The sequence below is a fragment of the Chrysemys picta genome, chromosome 9 (genome assembly GCF_011386835.1).
Source record: "Chrysemys picta bellii isolate R12L10 chromosome 9, ASM1138683v2, whole genome shotgun sequence".
Lineage (NCBI taxonomy): Eukaryota > Metazoa > Chordata > Testudines > Emydidae > Chrysemys > Chrysemys picta.
This window is the reverse complement of record NC_088799.1, coordinates 55,220,812-55,241,601: the sequence shown is the minus strand read 5'-3', so window position 1 is coordinate 55,241,601 and position 20,790 is coordinate 55,220,812. Positions and strand designations below refer to the sequence as shown.

The 20,790-nt window shown below is 42.7% G+C and overlaps 1 protein-coding gene across 3 annotated transcripts in view; it reads right to left on the bottom strand.

Moving 5' to 3' along the window:
• Positions 1-703: 703 nt before the first annotated feature.
• The window catches only part of THAP4 (THAP domain containing 4), a 52,924-nt gene continuing 32,837 nt past the window's right edge, over positions 704-20,790 (bottom strand). For all 3 annotated transcript variants that reach the window (XM_024111824.3, XM_005295769.5, XM_024111825.3), the window contains 4 exons: positions 18,924-19,083; positions 16,559-16,668; positions 15,149-15,252; positions 704-1,016 (listed from right to left, as the gene is read on the bottom strand). In XM_024111824.3, the coding sequence (XP_023967592.2) occupies positions 897-1,016; positions 15,149-15,252; positions 16,559-16,668; positions 18,924-19,083 (494 nt within the window). In that variant the 3' untranslated portion in view covers positions 704-896. The remainder of the gene's footprint in view (positions 1,017-15,148; positions 15,253-16,558; positions 16,669-18,923; positions 19,084-20,790) is intronic.

Below are 20,790 nucleotides of genomic sequence, written 5' to 3'. Positions count from 1 at the left end.
CACAAAGACCTGCTGATATTTCTAATATTATATATCAGCTAAATCAAAGGCTGAACCATGACACCAAGGTCACTGAAAATGCTGCAGAAATTAGTCCCTCATTATTTAAAGCTTCTGGCGCTTTTCTTTATCATGTGCCTGTCAATGTGAGTTTTATTGTGTTCCGCATTTAAGCTAGAGAAGGTGTGGCTCTTATCTCCAGAGCTCCCTCCATCCTATACTGGGAGGGGACTTTTTCTGGGACTGACCAAAACCCACTGAGGGCAATGGAATGACTCCTAGTGATTCAGATCAGATCCTCTATGGGCTTCAACCTGCTAGCTACTCAGCTCCCTCCACTCCGACTGAAGTAAAGGGTGTGAGGGTATTTGCCACCTCTGGGTGGTTGCTGAGCACCTTGCAGGTTCTGGCCCCAGGGCAGTTTGCTCTGTCCCACAGTAGGAGGTGTTCTCTCCTAACCTTTAGCCTGTATTGCGTTAGATGGAATGGAGAGTTCTGTCTGTCACACCCTGTATTGCTGCTGCTTTTATCTTCCTGTTTTGTTTTTGTGGCGATCCGTTTAGATCCTATAAAAGATTAGAAGACTGAATCTGCCAGCCCTCCTAACTCTCTAGGGAACAGGCCTGAGAAACCCCTTGTTTAATCACTGCCAGAGCAGAGGAATTTACAGCCCGCACAGCAATAAGGTTCAAAGCCACAGCCATAAAAATAAAGGCTTTTTATTTGTTTTTTATATATACCGTTACAGAAACAACTGCATAACATTCCCAACAGCATGTGTAGCTCACCAGCCTCCCCCTCCTGTAATCAGGTGTGAATGTGGATCACCAAGATAGGCTTCTGTCCTTAGGCTCCAGGCTCCGCCTTTTCTGCGGGGAAACCCTACTCTCCTATTTTTAAGGTGTCACCTTTTTGTAGGTAATGTGAAGGTGCTGAGTCATTGGCTGCGCAGTGGTTGCCATGGAGACGGTCTGTTCTAGTTTCCCATCGGAATTGAGCCTAAATTTTCTGGTAATCTGAGAGGGAAATAAACACACACAGCCCTTTATTTTGTTCTGGTTAGCATTTTTTTTTTTAAAAATGAAGTAAACCAACATCTGGGGCTAGAATAAGCTTGGCTCTTATTTCCTTAGTTGAAAGTTACTGGCCCAGCCCTTCTCATGTCTGACAGACTTCCACAGGCAAAATCTTAAGGACTGCTGCAATACTTCCTTCCCTATGCACCCAAATAGGTTGGTTTGTTACAGGAGCACCTGGCGAAACTGGCAATAATCACTCTGTACCCTCCAATAAAGCAGAGAGCAACTTTCTAAGAGAAAGCACCTCTGTCAGAGTGACGGCTGCTACTGTACTGCACAGCTGAGTCCTACACTGAGAACAGTGTACACTGAGAGGGATGGACTGAAGTACAGCTGACAAATGTATTAATGCAGATGGAAAATAAGAAAATATGCTAGTCATCAAACGGAAACAAACACACTAATACACAGGCTGTGTGTCAGAGGTTACACACTCTTTAAAAGCATCTCCTGCTGCAGAATAGCAGCAGCCATTAGGGCTTTGGCCATTCTCACCTCATTTCCAGTTTGCTAAATTTCTAATACAGATCACCGCCTCTGACAAAAAATGAATGCTCACATAAAGCAAAGCCAAAATCCATCTCTGATGATTATTAGCAGCAAACCCCAATGTACTCTGTAACAAGCTGGGCTTAAATTTTACAGCATGTTTCCTCAATTCTGCAGCAGCCAGCTGGGGCAGACTGGAAATTATGAAGTAGCTTCATTTAAATGAAAACATTAGGCCTGTAATTAAGTCAATTAATAATACTCAGTACAGCAGCCCCCTAGGTTAGTTATTTTGACATCACATTCACACACTGACAGCTTTCAGTACGTCCAAAAGTTTTGTGTTGACCATGATTAATTGCACTGAAGAAATCATCAGGGGGAAGCTGGTCGTTTGGGCAGCTGAGGGGGAAGCAGTCTGGCCCAACTCCTCAAAGGTATTTAGAATTTTAAATTAGAAGCCTAAATCCCTTTGAGGAGCTGGGCCTTTGGGATTAAATACATTATTTTCCACTAAAATGATCAGCAGTGAAATAGTTAATATTGACACTTCACTCATCTCATTTGTAGTAGTGTCGCTGGTGTAATATGGGGTAAGCCACATCAGTGCAGAGCATATACATGGGGACGTGGCACTGCTGTAGCTACACTGCCACAAGTATCCCTAGTATACACAGGCTTAGATCAGAGATTTAACCCATCAAGATGAACAGGGCAGTTTACATTTCTCAGAGCTATTGTTTCAGACTTCAGAGTAGCAGCCGTGTTAGTCTGTATCTGCAAAAAGAACAGGAGTACTTGTGGCACCTTAGAGACTAACAAATTTATTTGAGCATAAACTTTCGTGGGCTACAGCCCACTTCATCGGATGCATGTAGTGGAAAATACAGTAGGAAGATATATATATACACAGAGAACATGAAACAATGGGTATTACCATACACACTATAAGGAGAGTGATCAGTTAAGGTAAGCTATTATCAGGAGGAGAGAAAAAGAACTGTTTGTAGTGGTAATGAAAATGGCCCATTTCCAGCAATTGACAAGGAGATTGAAGTGTATATATGCCATCATGTGCCAGCAATGCCCCTCTGCCATGTACATTGGCCAAACCGGACAGTCTCTACATAAAAGAATAAATGGACACAAATCAGACGTCAAGAGTTATAACATTCAAAAACCAGTTGGAGAATACTTCAATCTCCCTGGCCACTCGATTACAGACCTAAAAGTCACAATATTACAACAAAAAAACTTCAAAAACAGACTGCAACAAGAGACTGCTGAATTGGAATTAATTTGCAAATTGGACACCATTAAATCAGGCTTGAATAAAGACTGGGAGAGGATGGGCCATTACACAAAGTAAAACTATTTCCCTATGCTTATTTCCCCCCACCCCCCTCCACACACACACACACACACACACACACAGTTCCTCACATCTCCTTGTCAATTGCTGGAAATGGACCATTTTCATTACCATTACAAACAGGTCTTTTTCTCTCCTGCTGATAATAGCTCACCTTAACTGATCACTCTCCTTATAGTGTGTATGGTAACACCCGTTGTTTCATGTTCTCTGTGTATATATATATCTTCCTACTGTATTTTCCACTACATGCATCCGATGAAGTGGGCTGTAGCCCACGAAAGCTTATGCTCAAATAAATTTGCTAGTCTCCAAGGTGCCACAAGTACTCCTGTTCTTTTTGTTTCAGGCTGTAAGCAGACTCAGGAAGATGCATTGTATTGGTTTACATCTTCAAAGTACCGTAAAGGCTTCCTTCAAGTCAGTGAGCTACACCAACATAAAACTGGTGCAAGAGAGTGGAGAATCAGGCCCATCATTATGAAAGCTTTGATCCTGGAGAACAATTCTGCAGCAAGAGGTGGAATATATGGAGATGCAGCTGTGGATTATATGGAGCCTTGCATAGAAGTGATCATATGATCACACATATAAGTGCACAGGATTACCCTGAGTGATCAGCCGTGCCTGAAAGTATCTTGGCATAGACTCCACAAGCTCAGCAGTTTGGCCCTTTGACTTAATTCAGTGCAGATTTTCTGCACGTCATCCACAAGATTTGTTTATGTTGCTTGGCCCCCTTTGCTCCTTCTCATGGTGAACACAGTCCCAGAGATTAGCGGAAATGAAGTCTCAGGGACTGAGGGAGCTCAGTCTGATAGCTCTGCCAAGTGGTTATATTTAATGGGATCAACTAGTCAAATTTAAAAATTCATTACATGTGATGCATTCAACTGAAAGGAAGAACTGAAAATGCAAAGGACAGTGTTACAGTCAAAAAGTTTCCCACTAGATCCACAATCTTGGACCATACTGTACAAAATACTTTCCAAAAGCTATATATCTTAATGAGATGCTGTTGTCAGCTGTATATATTTATATCTACAGACTCCAAGATTTAGATCAAACTCTTTCTTGCTTTTAAAAACAAACAGCTAAAAAAACGTTTGTCCTTCTTCTAATGGCTTTATTTACATTATCATCTCAGAGTGCTTCAGCATCGGAGACACCAAACAGAACAGGAACTTTTGTTATGACGGAGGCATTGGTTGTGACTCAAGAGTTAAGACTGTTTGAGATCTGTAGTTAAAGCAGGATTTAATCCTGCTATTTCTCTCCTTAAGGATTTAACAATGGGTCCCAATTTAATACAATCACTTTACTGAGGACAGTGGAATTTTCCATAACTTTTAGAGTTAAATAGTCACGCTCTTTTGCAGAGGAAAGGTTTTTTAAATGATGCCTTTTGTAAATTTGACATTTGGCTCTGCCAGTCTTACATTTTTTATCTCCGTCTAGCTAAAGAAGCACAGTCCTCTGACGCTCCGAACTTCACCCATATGCACACTTTCAAAATACCTTGGGCATATGCCACTTTTCAAAAGCGACTCCTTAACACAAACAGTTATTGCCCTCATTTAACAAAACCTTACTTATCTCTACCAAGAAAAGTTCAGACCCATCAGAGAATGGAAGTAGCCAGTACTAGAGGGGCAGCTGCCTCTGCAGCACAGCTGTATGTTCCATGTTTCTGACAATGTGGGCTTAGGGTGACCAGACAGCAAGTTTGAAAAATCGGGATGGGAGTGGGGGGGTAATAGGCTTCTATATAAGAAAAAGCCTCAAATATCGGGACTGTCCCTATAAAATTGGGACATCTGGTCACCCTATGTGGGCTATAATTCCCTCCTGTCCTGTCCTACTCCCTAGGATTAACAGGGGGCCATAGAGGAGGTGGATTTGGAGGGAGGGTGTCAGGGTTCCCTCCCAACTCTGAACTCTGGGGTACAGATGTGGGGACCCACATGAAAGACCCCCTAAACTTATTTCTACCAGCTTAGGTTAAAACATCTCCAAGGCACAAATCCTTTCCTTGTCCTTGGACGGTATTGCTGCCACCATCAAGTGATTTAGACAAAAATCCAGGAAAAAGGGCCACTTGGAGTCCCTGTTTCCCCAAAATATTCCCCCAAGCCACTTCATCCCCTTTCCTGGGGAGCCTTGAGAATAAGAATAAGGAAGAATGAGGCTTTCACAAAAACACTGTCATATTGTTAAGACTGCTTAAATGCATTTCCCATCAACACTATCGCTAAAAACCAAGACATTCACACAACTTGCATCCCTTAGCACACACTCACCTATGCACATACGCAAACACAAACACACCAACACAGCGCAGCAACACAACAAACCCACCTTCAATTCCATCAGAGAACCAATCACAATGCGCACCTCCAGTTCCTGACAATCACTCACGAGCTGAACTCCAACCTCCGCCCTTTTCCTCTTGAGCTAATACACTAGACTTTTCACCAGTACATGTATGTCTATAGGCAATTTATTGTAATCTGTCTGAGGCTGGGGTTTAGCTTGTGCATTTCAGTATGATTGTGAGGAAGTGGTTCTATGTTAGACTGAAAATGTATCTGTTATGGGGCTGTTTGGGCATTTTGATATCTGGGTGGGATGGCATACAAATTGAGGCTGGATGTGAATGCTGGTTTAAGTGGTGATTTCCTTTATTTTTATTGCCTGAGCAACCTTATCAACACAACTGCATTTTCTAACTGTAAACTAATAACAATTTGGTGGGGTAGATGATATAACACAGGTTGTACAGGCTGGGCACCATACTACTTTATCATTCATAATGATCTGTACTTTTCATTGAAAAACCTCAATGCACTTTAATAAGGGCAGGAAGTGTTATCTCCAATTTATGGAAGCTGAAGTACACAAAGGCTTTATGACTTGCCAAGTTCATAAACCAGATCAGTGGTGCAGCAAGGACTAGACCACCCCTTTTTGATACTGCTGGCATACAGGTGTGTCCTGGGATGAATCAATTATGGGAAACATGAGGCTGCAACTGAAAATTCCTATTCTGTTCTAATCTCAAAACTAACTCAATCTGGACCGGTTAGACCATGTGTGATGTGCTTCTCTGCGATAGAAATGGCTGATCTTAATGATTAGTTGGATGTCTAGAAAAAGAAAAGTGATTTATCTCAGCAAATACAAATGAATTGCACCATTTCCTGATAGCCTTACAAGGGCTTATGCTACATTTTGTCTTTCTACGCACACTGTATATTGTGTAATTGCACAATGAAAGATTGCAATGTAAGCAACAAAATAAGGTGGAAGTATATGCATCCGAAGAAGTGGGCTGTAGTCCACGAAAGCTTATGCTCTAATAAATTTGTTAGTCTCTAAGGTGCCACAAGTCCTCCTGTTCTTCTTTTTTTGAAAATAAGGTGCGAGAACCTTACTTTAAAATTTCCTGACTTTTGTGTTTAAGCTCTTAAACTTCCTTTTACATTAACAATATTTTTGAAGGGGGTTATTTTATTTCAGTGTTTATGTCAAGCAATCACCTCTATTTTATGCATAAGAACGTAAGAACGGCCATACTGGGTCAGACCAAATGTCCATCTAGTCCAGTATCCTGTCTTCTGACAGTGGCCAATGCTAGGTGCTTCAGAGGAATGCAAAATTGCTAATTCTCATGGATGTATGGTAGGTCTTGTGATATTTGTTTTTTTTAAACCTCCAACTGTTGGAATAATTTTATTACCCACGAATCTCAGCTTTTTCTTATTTTTTAGTAAGTTTCTAGCGCTCAGATTGTAGCAAAAAGCTTGAAAATGTGAACCCTAAATACTTCAGCATTAGAAGACATATAAAAAGAATACAAACGGTACAATTTTTAAATCTCATGATTTCTAAGACAATCTCACGATTTCAAACCCTGACTCATGATTTTTGAATGCTTTGAGTTGGCAACATTCATATACTTCAAATTTAATCATCCACAAACAATTCTGATCCCATTATCCAAATCCTAAAATATAAGAAGGAATCTTCTACAGACAGGGGAATGAATTGAATGACCTAATCCTTTAGGTCTTTTCCAACTCTGATTTCTATGGTTCCACAACTGGACATTTCAAATAAGGCAGAGTAGTGAGTCTCTGCATTTGCAGGGTGTGCTATTTCCCGGTATTAGTGCTTTGGATGCTAAGAAGCTCTTCCCAGAGAGCTGAGTGCTCAGTTATGCCTTTAAGGTGCTGGCCTGTGGTGAGGCACACAGCCCACAAGGAATTCCCAGGGGCATTGCCCCTCATGGTGCACTAGTCTCTGGGAGTTCTCAGGAGTGCAGCCATTGCTGTGTACACTCTCCTCAGCCATGGTCCTTTATGTGTGGCTAGCAAGAGTAAGCCACTGCAGCTGGGGCTGGCTCCTGTGTGAGAGGCACATGAAGGGAAGCTCTCTGTGCCCTCCTTCCTTGAGTGCAGGGGCCAGCTGCAATCTGGCTCCAAGGCGTTATGTGGCAGGAAAGGCTAATTTCAGGAGAGTTAAGATTAGTTTAAAAAGCTTATGGGAGATGTAGAATCTTGTGTGCACTGAGGAATGGAATTCCAAACTTCACACTGCAGGGGTCTGTCTGGCTTTGTTCTCCCTCAGGTGACCAATGGCCTGAGATCAAAGGATAAACCATGCACAAAGGGAGTAAAGCTGGTCAAAGCAAAATGAAAAGTTACTGCCAATCTTGTACTGCACTGAGAGAAAATTAAAGGGCGGTATGATTTTCATATGAATAAATGTTCCAGTGAATTTCACAGCAACCAGAGGGAGAATAATTCCAGTAGAACCTAATGGGTTCCTAGAGTTTACCGGTTGCAGGTGGGTTTGTAATCAGTGTGGGTCAGCCGGGCTTCCGCTGCCGCTACCAGTGCTACTGTGGCTACACTGCTATTTATACTTGCGCTAACTCTTACGTGTATATGAGCAAGAGTCACACCCCTACCTCGAAGTGTAGACACAGCCTTAGTTAGCTGTTCTCTGAGCTACACAATCTGAGGTACCCATTGTTACCATCATCAACACATCAGTTATTTCCCCTCCTTTGAATGTACTATTCAGGCTTTCTCTGTGTAGCTTTCATCACTTGTCACCCATGTTACCCTGTTTCAAAAGGAAGGTAGCTTGCAAAATGCAAATCTTTTCCTTCTGGGCAGTGTGTGTGTCTATGTTACATATATATGTGGAGGGAAATTGCTTATATATCTGAGGATCTCCTAATCCCCCAAATTTAAGATCTCCCACCTTTAAAGCCCCACAACACAGTTATTCTCATTTTAGCTAATGAGGACTGGATAGGACTATTATGATAGGCAGTCAACGGTACCCTCAAAATTAGAGGGAGATGTCACTGTTCAGCAATACAAAGCACTGACTCCTTAAAAATCAGAGAGTATTGCCTCAACAGCAGTCCCGGTCATTGCTGACCCAGGCAACAAAAACTAGGAGCAACCACAAATGGACCCTGAATCAGTCCCACCTCCATATGTTTTTCATCCTTCCACACAGCAGTTCTATGGATTCCCATTTCCCCATCTCTCTCCAGTGCTTACCCTATATAGGAAATTGTCTTTTCTGCACAGCTGCTCTGGGGTGGCTGCTTCTTTCCTCTTCCATCAAATATTTTCAGGCAGAAATGGCACAGATCCCGCAAGAACATGGGACATATTGCAAGGACACAGCTCCTTTAAATCTTTAAGAAGCTGCTTTTCCTCTCTGTGGTTACAATCTTTTGCCTTTCTTGTTACCAATGGAATGTGTTTGCTCTGCCGAGTTCCTCTAACTCCAAAGAGAAAAAAGGATTCTCTGATGGAGGAACAATTACATTGAACGTTGTCAACTCTGCCACTGCCCCAACCTAAGTTAAAAGGAATGCTGGGTCTCAGCCATATTTTGCTGTGTAATTGACCTGCTGAAGGGACCCTTGAAGGATGGACTCAGCTGAGAGGGGAAGCAAGTTCAGAAGAAAGGGCTGCTCAAAAATGAGAACCTTTCTCCCAGTTTTTCTCAGCGGCTTTTCTGGACACATGGTAACCACAGAGAGCGAAAGACTCTGAAATCTAGTGTGTAAGAAAGGTTTTATAGAATAATGTTGGTTAGAAAGGACTGTATTGAGACAAGAAGGTTTCTTTCTCCTTCATGATCATAACAGAACAGGTTGGCCATCTGGCTGGTTTTGTGACTGAATCAGTCTTTCTTTAGTTTGACATTAAAGTCAGTTAAAGCAAAGCCAAAGTCATCCTTTTAAAAACATCATTAATATGTATGCAAATAAAAATGAAAGGTTCTCTATGGCTGTGTTTAATGCTTGTGGAAAGAGCCAGAGCCGAGAAATATACTCACAATTTCCAGAAAAAACACCAGCCCATTGCTCTAGCAGACATTCAGATAACTACTACCCTGGCCAGCCACCACCTTGTAACAGGACTGATAATAGGATACCCTCCCATAAGAGGAGATAAGGGTCATTAATCTTCAAAATGAGTCTGGTTGACTGCTCTCTAATGTGGACCCTGCCAAATCACAGAAGGATGCTATGTAGATGCCATGACTGCTGAGGCTTAAAATTGGCAGGTTAAATGGAGCAATATTTACTCCCTGGTGTGCCAGAGTACTCATAACATGGGTTCTGCAGTGCCAGTAGAAGAACCTTTATTATATCTCAACAAAAGCACTGTGACATGCAATGCTCTGCTTTAGCTTGGGGATTTTTATCCTATTCAAAAACTAGCCTGTTTAAAAACAAGTAAATTCAGTAAAACCCATAGTGTTTTCTTACTGTGGGTATTAGACCATAAACGCTCTTTAGGGCAGGGTCTTTTTGTTCTGGGTTTGTACAGTGCCTACTGTAATCGGGTTCTGGTCCACAACCGGGGTCCTAGATGCTACCACAATACAAATAATGGATAATGATAGCTGAATGTTGGAAGAAGGAAACAGAGTGAATAATTTGTTACTCCTATGAACTGTAGGGTTTTTTCTTAAATTTAGTTTGATTCAAAAGGAGTTTCAGGTCCCCAATGGAGACAAAAAGCCATTGCACATCATGGAAGCCAGGGAGTTCACTGTTTCTCAAAAAATAAGCAAACAAATATGGAGTAAAGGGAAATGGCCATAGAGAGGAGGAAGTATGCATGGAGGGATGCCTCTTTTGGAGCAGCAGGTACTGTACGTGGGAGGGGTGAAGGCTGGTTGCCTCACATAAAAAGAGTACATGTGGCAGTGGGTTGTGGGTAGGTCTACGACAAAAGACATTTATTTCGTGTGGAGTCGTTTGTCACATCTATGGGTGTTGGGGGGCAGCACGTGGGAGAAGCATTAGCAGCCTCCCATGAACAATCTTGGTTTTGGAAGTGGGAGTGGGCTACTGGAAGTCTCCAACCCTGCTTCCCGTTATCTTGTGTCTAGGGCTATGTCTACACTAAAGTAGCTATAGCAGCACAGATATGGCACTGCAACTGTGATACAGCAGCTGTTGTAGAGGTGTTTCCTATGTTGAAGAAAGTGGATTTCTGTTTGTGTAGGTAATCCACCCCTCCGAGAGGCAGTAGCTAGATCAATGGAAGAATTCTTCCGTTGACCGAGCTGCATCTACAGTGAAGGCTAGGTTGAACTAACTCTGTTGCACAGGGCATGACATGTTCACAGCCCTGTACAATGTAGCTAGAACCATCTAATTTTTAGGTGTACCAGGCCTACGGGATAGGAGAGTGGCCCAGAAGCAGTGATCCCCCCAGAGATCTGTGCTACATGAGCTCCATTTCACGTGCATCACCTCCAATCTCAAACATTTTAGATACTGAAGTAATTAAACTTTAATATTCAATAGCTCACAGTAAAATACATGCAAGACTGGATTGGTACCTTTTATTATTTTTGGACAGTTTTTAGGTTTGCTTCTTGCTGTTACTCTGCAACTGCGACTTCACAAATAGCAGTTAGGGCTCCTGCTGTGCCCTCAATATGCCAGCACTAACTCCAGCAGTGTAAGCTTCCTCACAGCAGTGTCCTATTAACTCCAGCTCTAGGGCTTTGGCAGAGAGTTCCCTCACAGCACAGCCCAAGTCACAGTACCATATATCCTGCAGTCTAAGCTTCCTCACACAGCAGGGCCAGCTATCATTCTGGCAGTTCCAAGCCTCCTTGCTGTAGTGCCTGGCCTATGACATAAGAGATCTCAGTGGTTTGAGCTTTGTTCCCTAGTCAGTTTCTGCTCTGGTCTCATGCTTTGGGTATACCTTCTCTGCACTGTTATACCAATGATCCACACTCGGGTTAGTCAAGCCTGGATGTGAGCAGCCACACTGCAAAGCCACACCCCTATTACTGGGTCCTCACTGGTGCTGTACTCATGGTGCTGTGGCTAGGACTTCTGGGGGCACATCTCTTGGTTCTTTGTGCTGTAGTGAGCTGAGCTGCTCTATGATTCTTTCCCAGCGAATTGTGGGAGAACTTGCCTTTCTCAGAGTTCCCCCAGGCGCTCAGAAGGAAAGCACTGGAGAACTAAGAGCGCCCAAGTGATTTAGCTTGTGTCCACACTGCAAAGTGGCAGATTACTAGGCCAAGTTGAACCTGCGCTCTAACCCATACCCTGCCCTGCCAGGCCAGTTAGCCTGGCGTGAAAGCACCACTAAAGTTGAATGAGAGGGTTGTATGTGTAGATGGGAAGGGGGTTAGGGCCAACACCGGAGTAAGAGCCTGGGAACTCTGCAGTGAAGACAGACCCTAACTGAGCATGGCAGCAAAGTGCAGAGCTAGGCACTGTACTGAAGAATTATTTCCCAGGACTGCTTGTCCTCTTTCTGTTTACTGTTCCTTCTAATCTCCTTTAATCTGAGATGTGAAGCATAGGTAAGGCTCTGACAGAATAAATGACCTGTGAATAGTGCCCCCACCCGTGGTATTCTGCAATTGGGACTTTTCCTGCCAAATACCCACACAGACAACTGAAGCCACAACTTCCCAAAATGTTTGTTACTGCAAACCTATTAGAACAGCCAGAGGAACCGTAAGGGCAAACTTTTTCCTGCTTTGTCACACTCTTCAAGTCATAGGGGAGGCTGCTTGTTATCTGCCTTATACAGAACACAGAGGAACAGAGACAGGATTGTGCAGCAGCTAAATGTTTAATTAGCTGGTGGCAACAGCTAATTTCTTTTGTTTTCTTTATCAGGGTGAAAGGGCTTAAGGGTACCGCACAGGAAGAAATTCCCAAGTGCGCCTTCCTGGGTTCTCAAAGGGGTTTTTGCACTTGGGTGGTGGCAGCATCTACCCATCCAAGGTCAGAAAAAAGCTGTAACCTTGGGAGTTTAATACAAGCCTGGAGCGGCCAGTATTCATTTTTAAAATCCTTGCAGGACCCCAACTTCTACACTCAAAGTGCCAGCGGGGGGAATCAACCTTAACGATGTGTCTTAAGTATGATCCTTAAAATATAGGTAGATTGCACAGATCCTACAAAATGGATCCATGTTTTAACTTTCTGGTGGTATAACTGCATAATAACTGTTCCTCAACACTGTTTCAAGCATAGACAGGGCCTTACATTCATTTTGGAGCCAGAGTTTCCCTAAAAAAACATTTCCCCAAGTAACATAATGCCTTTATCTGGAAAAACCATTTGCATTAAACATTTTACTGTCTGTGGTTCTGATTTGGTGGGAGCACCAAAGATGGCACTGAAGAGCCAAGGAACATTTACAGTGGTTCCCAAACTATAAGCTCCAGTCACATGATGCTGGTTTTTCTTCTTCCTCCTTCCTAGGTGTTTCTACAGGCATTCAGTCTCCTCATTGCACTAATAATGTATAATGTGTAGGAGGGAAAGGAAGCTGGCAATATCTTCACCCCCTCTTATTCACAGTCACACAATCTCTCAACTAAAATGTGGTCCACACCATGACACGGCATCCCATATTCTTCATAGAGATATTATGATATGATTATGGCATAACTATGATGTATTTTATACAAGACAAGTCATGTGAGATATCATTGAAAAAGTTATGATTTAGTGAATATAATTACCCTATTCGTATGCATGTATCATTTTGGTATCTGAAGTTAGGAATATTGTCTATGTATCTATTACAAATGCGTTTACCCCTGGGAAACGCCCACTAGGCAAAATGGCTGGCTGGAAATGCAATCAATGGACCATTAGGGAGAACAATGGGTCCTAGAAGAAGCTAATCTCCCACCCCGGAGCCTTCCCAGGGAGCCTTCCTGAGGACACTACAAACATGGCTGTTATGACACTATGGGGGCATGTGACCACATGGTACTGGACTCCATCTTGGAATACCAGTGTTTTTCCATTGAAAGATGTGGGAACCAAGCTTGGAGAAAAAGAGTTCACACCATATGCAAAAGCTTTTAAGGCAGGGGAGTGACATTTTGGTTCTTCACTGACTCCCCACCTAAAGAAGATTCTTGGAAACACCTGAGGAACAAGGACTGAACTGGGGGTGGGGGGGAGTGCTGGACCCAGGCTAGGGGGGTTTCTAGCCTGTGAAAGGAATACCTGGGGTTTTAAGCTGCAAGCAAGTGCAGCTTGCCCCTTAAGAGCATGCAGCTGGCTTAAATCATCATTTAGGGTGAGAATTTGCTACTCATATCCAATCTTTTTAGTATATTAAGCTTAGATTGCATTTTTGTTTACTTGCTAGGTAACTTGCTGCTTTGATCTGTTTGCTATCCCCTATAATCACTTAAAATCTTATAATCACTTAAAATCTACCTTTTGTAGTTAATAAATTTATTTTTGTTTTGTTTAAAACCAGTGTGTGTGGGAGTCATAACTTGAGGCAGAAAGTTGTGTATATTCCTCTCCATATTGAGAGAGGGGGTGAATTTCATGAGCTTACGATGTACAGTTCCCTGTGCAGCACAAGACGGTATAATTTTGGATTTACCCTCCAGAGGGGGGTGTGCACTTGAGTAGCTGGGCAGTTCCTTAGCTGAAGCCTTCCCATGCAGAGCTGATCTCAGCATCTGTATGTAGCTGCAGCTGGGTGTGTCCCTATCTGCATGTGTGCTGGTAGGGGCTTGAGGGCCTGTCATAGCAGTAAAGTGTAAAGGTAGCCCAGACTTGTGGGTCAGGGTCAGTGGTACCCCAGTTCCAGATGGCACAACCCTGATCTAGATTCATTAGATGCAAGCTCCCGGGGGGAACCCATCACAACACTGATCTAGGTTTATTAGATGCAAGGTCACTTTGGAAAATGTTGGTTTTTGTTTTTAAATGTAGCTAGTGTTCTATGTATATTGTTTGTGTGCATGTCTCTGTGGGTCTGATCCAAAGCCCACTGAAGTCGAGAGAGAATCCTATTGACACATAATGGGCATGATCCGAAGCCCATTGGAAAATTTCATAAATACAGAACCAGGGCTCATTCAGGGACTTCCACAACTCCCAGTTGTCCCACATGAGAGTTGTTTGTTTGTCCAGGTACATAATTTGGCCCATCCCAGTACCAAAATGTATTAATTGAAAGTAAACTAAAGTTTCACAGCTTTATTTGAGGAGCAATGAAGGGAATAGTCTACCAAGGATTGGAACCCTAAAGCCCAAGTGAAAGAGAGCAGAACCTGAAATGAAAAAGTTGTGGATCACAAACAAAGCACTTAGACTTCTCTACAGAGTGCCAGTGCAGCTCTACTAAACACCCTAAGGAAATCTGGTGCCAATATATCTCATTTGTGTACTCTCACATCACAGAGACCAGCAATAAAAAAAACAAACCTAATTCTAGGTCCACTCAGCTCTTACAATTTCAAGGCAGATACACTGACTATCATGCATTTTATGATGTTGGGGTCTCTTAGATAAGAGTTTCAAAACAGACCCTGTCTGCTCTGCCTGGAGATCAAAGATTCCAGGGCCATTTTTCTCACAGTAGGGATATGCCTCAGTGGCAGAAGTTCCTCTGCCTTATTGATGTCCTAAAAGCAACGGGAAAAAATAAATACCGTCTGAAGACTACAGAGGAAATGAGAGAGGAAAGAGACTGAAGTATTTCTGTGAACATCTTAAAGTTTGTGTGTGGATTTTTTTGTTTGTTTGATTAAAAGGATGTTTTTCAATGCATCTCCTTAACTGGCCGTCTCTGGGGCGATGCGATGTTGGGCAGGTACTCATCACAGCTAACTGAATGGTTGTGTCAAACCCCAGGACACTCACCTGCTCCACATGGGGCTTCTTGGCAAAGGAGATCCTGGCTATAGAGTGAGAAGCTATAGACAGCTCCTGTCCGTTCACCTCTCCTTCCTCCACCTCCACAAGACCTGGAGTGAGAAGGGATATTATTAACATCATTATAAGCTACAAAAGGCTAACTATACTGCAACCACACATGTAGGTCTGTATAAGTGTACACAGCTCTTCCTATTGGCATCTACCAGTGCAAACAGCCTAGTTAACAATTTGAAAGAGAAACAGGCAAACCTAGTGCTCCCTGCCTACCTGATATAATCACCTGCCAGGATATGCCGTGCCATTACTCATAGTGGAATCAATAACATGAAAGTGCAGTTCAATAGAGAGCTAACAGAGTGCTCAACGGATGACTGCTAGGTAGTTATAGATGCAATTTGAGAAGCTGACTGGATTTTAAAATTCTTTCACTTCTAATAATTTGGGTGAAGTTCTCACCACAGCTCTGTCCCCTTTAAGCAGCCTGGGAAGGCCACTGTAAATTAGGACTGTCTAAATTATGCCAGGGGCACCTGAGCAGCCCAGGATAGAGAGGGTGCAAAGGTGGCTTAAAGCCATGGTGGACGTTGAGTTCTGTGATGCACCCGAATAAGGTGGACCGCTGGAGTGTTGTTAACACAGATAAGAACTTTTTTAAAAGAAATGTGACCTGTGGAAGTCTCTAAGGAGTCACCTGGCAATTAGCCAAATAACATGCTAGCTGTAATAGGAAGAGTTGCATCCTCACAATTTCCTGTTTTGAACTGGGGTGTGCGCCTACCTACACCCACAGTGGGATCTACAGTTTCCAGAACACTTGTGTTTCAAGTAGGGAGTAGTGGAGGAGAGAAGGACACTATCAAGGGAATGGAAATGTTACACCTTACATTTAACTTGGCAGGCTGCTTGTCTTCTGCTATCTTCAAGGCTCCAGACCTGTATTTGATTTTCAGTTTTTTTAGTCATCCTTTGTTTATAAAGCTGTGCATGGAAATTGGAAGGTATTTTGGGGAGCTTCATCCCCATCCAACTTATTGTTCTATTCAAAAAGAGGACACCCCCTAACCTAGCATATGACTGGAATGGTATCCTAGTTTAGAGTCCTGTGATGCCCTTGGAGAAAACCGGGGCCTAGTTCTTCTCCCAAAGCACTACATGAGTCACTGGCAACTCGTCACTCACAACAGGTTTCACAGTGCAGGAGCTCATTCATACCAGAGGTAGAAGTACTGCTTCCTGGTGCTGGATTATCAATTAAAACAGATTATAATGAAAACCTCATACAGGTCCAATAATGTTCTGAAGCATGGATGTAGGAGACTGCTGGCCCTTCTTCCCTCCCCCACAGAACCCAAATTTAAAGCAATAGTGCAAACTGGTAGGGTATCGGGCCAATACCTGTGTTCTGGGCACTGATGAAGGCCACCTTGTTAGTGTCAGGTTTGAGGCGGATGAATCCACATTCTCTGTGCATTGGCTTCCTGGTGTCTGGATGGAAAGCATTAAACCTGTTGGGAAATCAGGATACTAAAACTACCAGATTTCTACTATGGAAGAGTAGCAAAATGCAAGGTATTCAGCCCAGTCTCATCACCAAGAGAATGATACTTTATTCAATGGTATGGTCACCAGCAGTACCTACATTATGAATAGAAGAATACAAAAAATGTCTCCACACTATGGATGCACCGATGGTTGGCACAGCAGTAAGGCAGCATTTCAGCAGTGGAAATTCTAAACCTGTATAAGATATATCATGTTATGCCTAGCTAATATTTACGGAGATACTTTGCTTTTCATGCTCATGCTTGGAATTTTCCACAGCTCATCTGTCTCAATACAAGAACTTGCTGAGAGGGATCCTTGGGAATTCTGCCCTTTCATTGATTGGGGGCCACCATTTACCCTATATACTCCTCCTTACTCAATTAAATATCTGATCTTATACCATCTATCTTCCAGTTTGAAAGGCTGGCTACAAGAGCCATTAAATCATTGCTCTTCCCCACAAAGCACAAATACACCAACTTGGAGACATATGTAGTCTCCATCAGCCCCCGCAATTATGTATTCTGATCAGTCCTACTCTGGGTCTTGTGTGTAACACCACTGGGTCTGCCTGCACTTTTGATTATTAATTAAATACTGTCAGACTAGCCAAGCATACTTTTTCTACTTCTTTCCTATTTCCCATGTCACTAGATGGCATTTCCAACCCCTCATTTGTATAAATGAAATGGGGGCGGTGGGGTTTCCTCTGAGCTAATTCTTGCTAATTCTGCTCCAGGAATTCCCTACTGTGGAAAGTTTTGTGTGTTTGCAGTTGCACTCTGATCAACAATCTCCTTTGTTTATGAACATGTTACTTCGCCTGTTTGGCCTTATCTAGACACAAAAGTTGTACTGCATTAACTATACCGGTATAGTTAAAGAGGTACAATTTTCCTAATGGAATGCAGTTTTACTAGTATGAATGTTCTTCTACCAGTATATCTTATTCCTGGATGGGAAGGGCAATAAAGCTATACATGTAAGGGGCATAACTGCATGTATAACTGAATCCACATTAGGGGTTATACCAGTAAAATCATATTGGTTAAAAAAAAATCACCCTCAACCAACATATTTATATTAGTACAAAAACTGCACGTAGTCTAGGTGTGTGTGTCGTCTTTTGCACCATGTTAAGAGCTTGTAATTATTCCTTTCTCCTGCAGTCAGAGCAATAACCTTTGTAATCCACACCCAAAAATAAGCAGGCAAAAAGCTTATTTTTACTAACATGAATACTGAAATGTTAGCTAAAAGATCTATCTTCCTCCAAATCTTTTTTCCTTGCACACAATTTCTTAAACCTACATGTCCAAAATGGCTAAATAATTAGCTCTTTACCCTATATGCCCTACTAAACACTTCATTTAATCACTCTACTTTTTTTCATTATCTACAATATAGACAAATTGCCAGGATTTAAATGGACAGATCTAGCAGCCTCTTCATAGCTGCTTGTGTGAGGACACATGGACTGTTTGTTAAAATTTATAGCACAAGCTCTACAGTGAAGCAGAGCAAGTAGCTCTAGGGATAATCTTATTAAAGTGCCTATCTCAGCATTAACAATATTGTCTGTCTCGTGCCTTAGGCCAGTGTAAATTTGTGGCTACATATGTACACGTACACGTACACACACACACCAAGTTTAAGTGTCTAGAAAGTTAAAAACCTACTGATATTCAAAATATAATGATTCTTTGGACCACTCTGAAATAAATCTCTCTCATGGAACCACTCTCTTGCCCAACCTCCCAAGTCCTCTGCTGCTTGGCTCTCAAAACTTTGCACTTTGTGGACCACATGGATGTGCTCTATTAACTGCTTGTGGTCCTTTGGCAACAGGTCACTAGCATGTGCACACTTAAAATTATTGTCATGCTCCCTGCCTGCCCACTTATTTCTGCATTTCCATTGAGGTGTGTAGTGATTTGTAAACGTTTAAGTGAACAGAAATGCAGATGAATGTTTAATCAAGAACAGCAATTGCCAGATTTAGGTGTCTAACCCAGGCATATGTTGCAATGGAGCTGTTACTGCACAGCACCTCTAAAAATCGGGCCACCCAGTCAGATCCCATCATATCCTCTCATCTGATGGGTGAATATTTTTACTATACCACTTTTTTTTTATGTGCAGCCAGTAAACCTGTTGGGGTTTATGCACACTCCATTCAAAGGTATTGCCATGACAAACTAAGTTTTAGACTTACGAAAAGTTCAGCATGGGCTGCCCCACGTGAGAGATGCGCACCTCTTCCAGGTACTGAAAGGGCTTCATCATAGGGAAGTCATCATCTCCCGGTGGGTCTGACAGCCAGGTGCCCAGCATCCAGGACAGAGGCTCAATCACAGGGTTTAGTTGGGGGGTCTCTGTTGAGAAGGAGGAAAGAATCAGGAACTTTTGACTCAGAGAGCTGCTTAGAGTTCTCTGTCAGCTGTGTAGAGTTGGGGTGAGTTTGTTATGGAAAAGCATCTCACAGATGTTAGGATACATAATCACTGCTTGCTAGATCAGTAAAAAGCAACAGAGAGTCCTGTGGCACCTTTAAGACTAACAGTATTGGAGCATAAGCTTTTGTGGGTGAATACCCACTTTGTCAGACGCATGTAATGGAAATTTCCAGAGGCAAGTATAAATATGCAGGCAAGAATCAGTCTGGAGATAACGAGGTTAGTTCAATTAGGGAGGGTGAGGTCCTCTGCTAGCAGCTGAGGTGTGAACACCAAGGGAGGAGAAACTGCTTTTGTAGTTGGCAGCCATTCACAGTCTTTGTTTAATCTTGATCTGATGGTGTCCGCACCATAACAACTCTAACTCAGGAACCGATCCATGCAACAAACCTCAATGCCAACTCTGCCCACATATCTACACCAGCAACACCATCACAGGACCTAACCTCTGGAAATTTCCATTACGTGCCACAGGACTCTCTGTTGCCTTTTTTTTTTTTTTAAACAGATCCAGACTAACACGGCTACCCCTCTGATGCTAGATCAGTGGCACCTTCAAAGTATGAATGGAGCTGGGAACGAAGGACAACAGTTGTGGAGAACAAGTCTGACTTAAAATCCGCCTCTTGGTCTTGCAGTTATTACAGCATGTGACTGCATGCAGAGCTCATCAACCTCAGGCTTGACAAAGAATAGGTGTACGTTCAATGGAAAACTGTGAAACTTCAGGGCTGCAAGTTAGGCACTAAAAACATATTTAGATACCTTCATTACATGGCCTAATTTTCAGAAGCGCTGAGTATGTGCACCTCCTCCTGGCTTAAGCAGGAGATGTGACTGTTCAGCATCTCAGAAAACAATCTGCCCAACATCATGTGCACAACTTCAGTCATCCAACTTTCAGAAGGTTGGCATAAGTCTCTAGTGAAGGTCAGGAAGTAGGATGCAGAGCCATTAAGGACAGTTCTGGTGGCTAGTCTAAATGCAGTGTCACAAGAGAGGACAGTCAGTGGCAGCCTTTCCAGCCACAGAATCTGATGCCACAATGTAGCTATGAACTATACATGGAAGAGGATGGGGATTTAATAGAGGAGAATGAAGGTGGTTAAACGATCTCCTGGATATAGTATAGCTAGATTCTGCAAGCGTGCTTGAAAGAGTGGTACCCTCGCACCCTTGCCAAGATAAGTTCCAGCATTGATACAAAACATGGGGCTGCAAACCAGCCTATTTATAATACCTACAAAGGTTATAATTCCATTTAAAAGAGCATAGGGATGGCAAACATGAAACATAGATGACTACTGTTTTCATCAGCCCAGTATATCCCTGTTCAACAATATTTCACCTAGGCATCCAAGGGAAGCCAAAGACCCACAGCAGGATACCTTGTAGAAGAATTCACCAGGAAACTGATTGACAGACCCACCTCACAAACATTTTCAGTGTTCCAAGCCAAACCAAAAAATACAATATGCATATCTGGATGAAGAATGACAAAGATATAATCAGGGCCAGCTTGTGGATGTGCAAGAGGCCAATCAAATCTTGGGCACAAACTGTTGGAAGGGACTAATGAGGCCATAATTTGCCTCCCCTCTGCTGGAAACTCACAGTGAGTTGTTT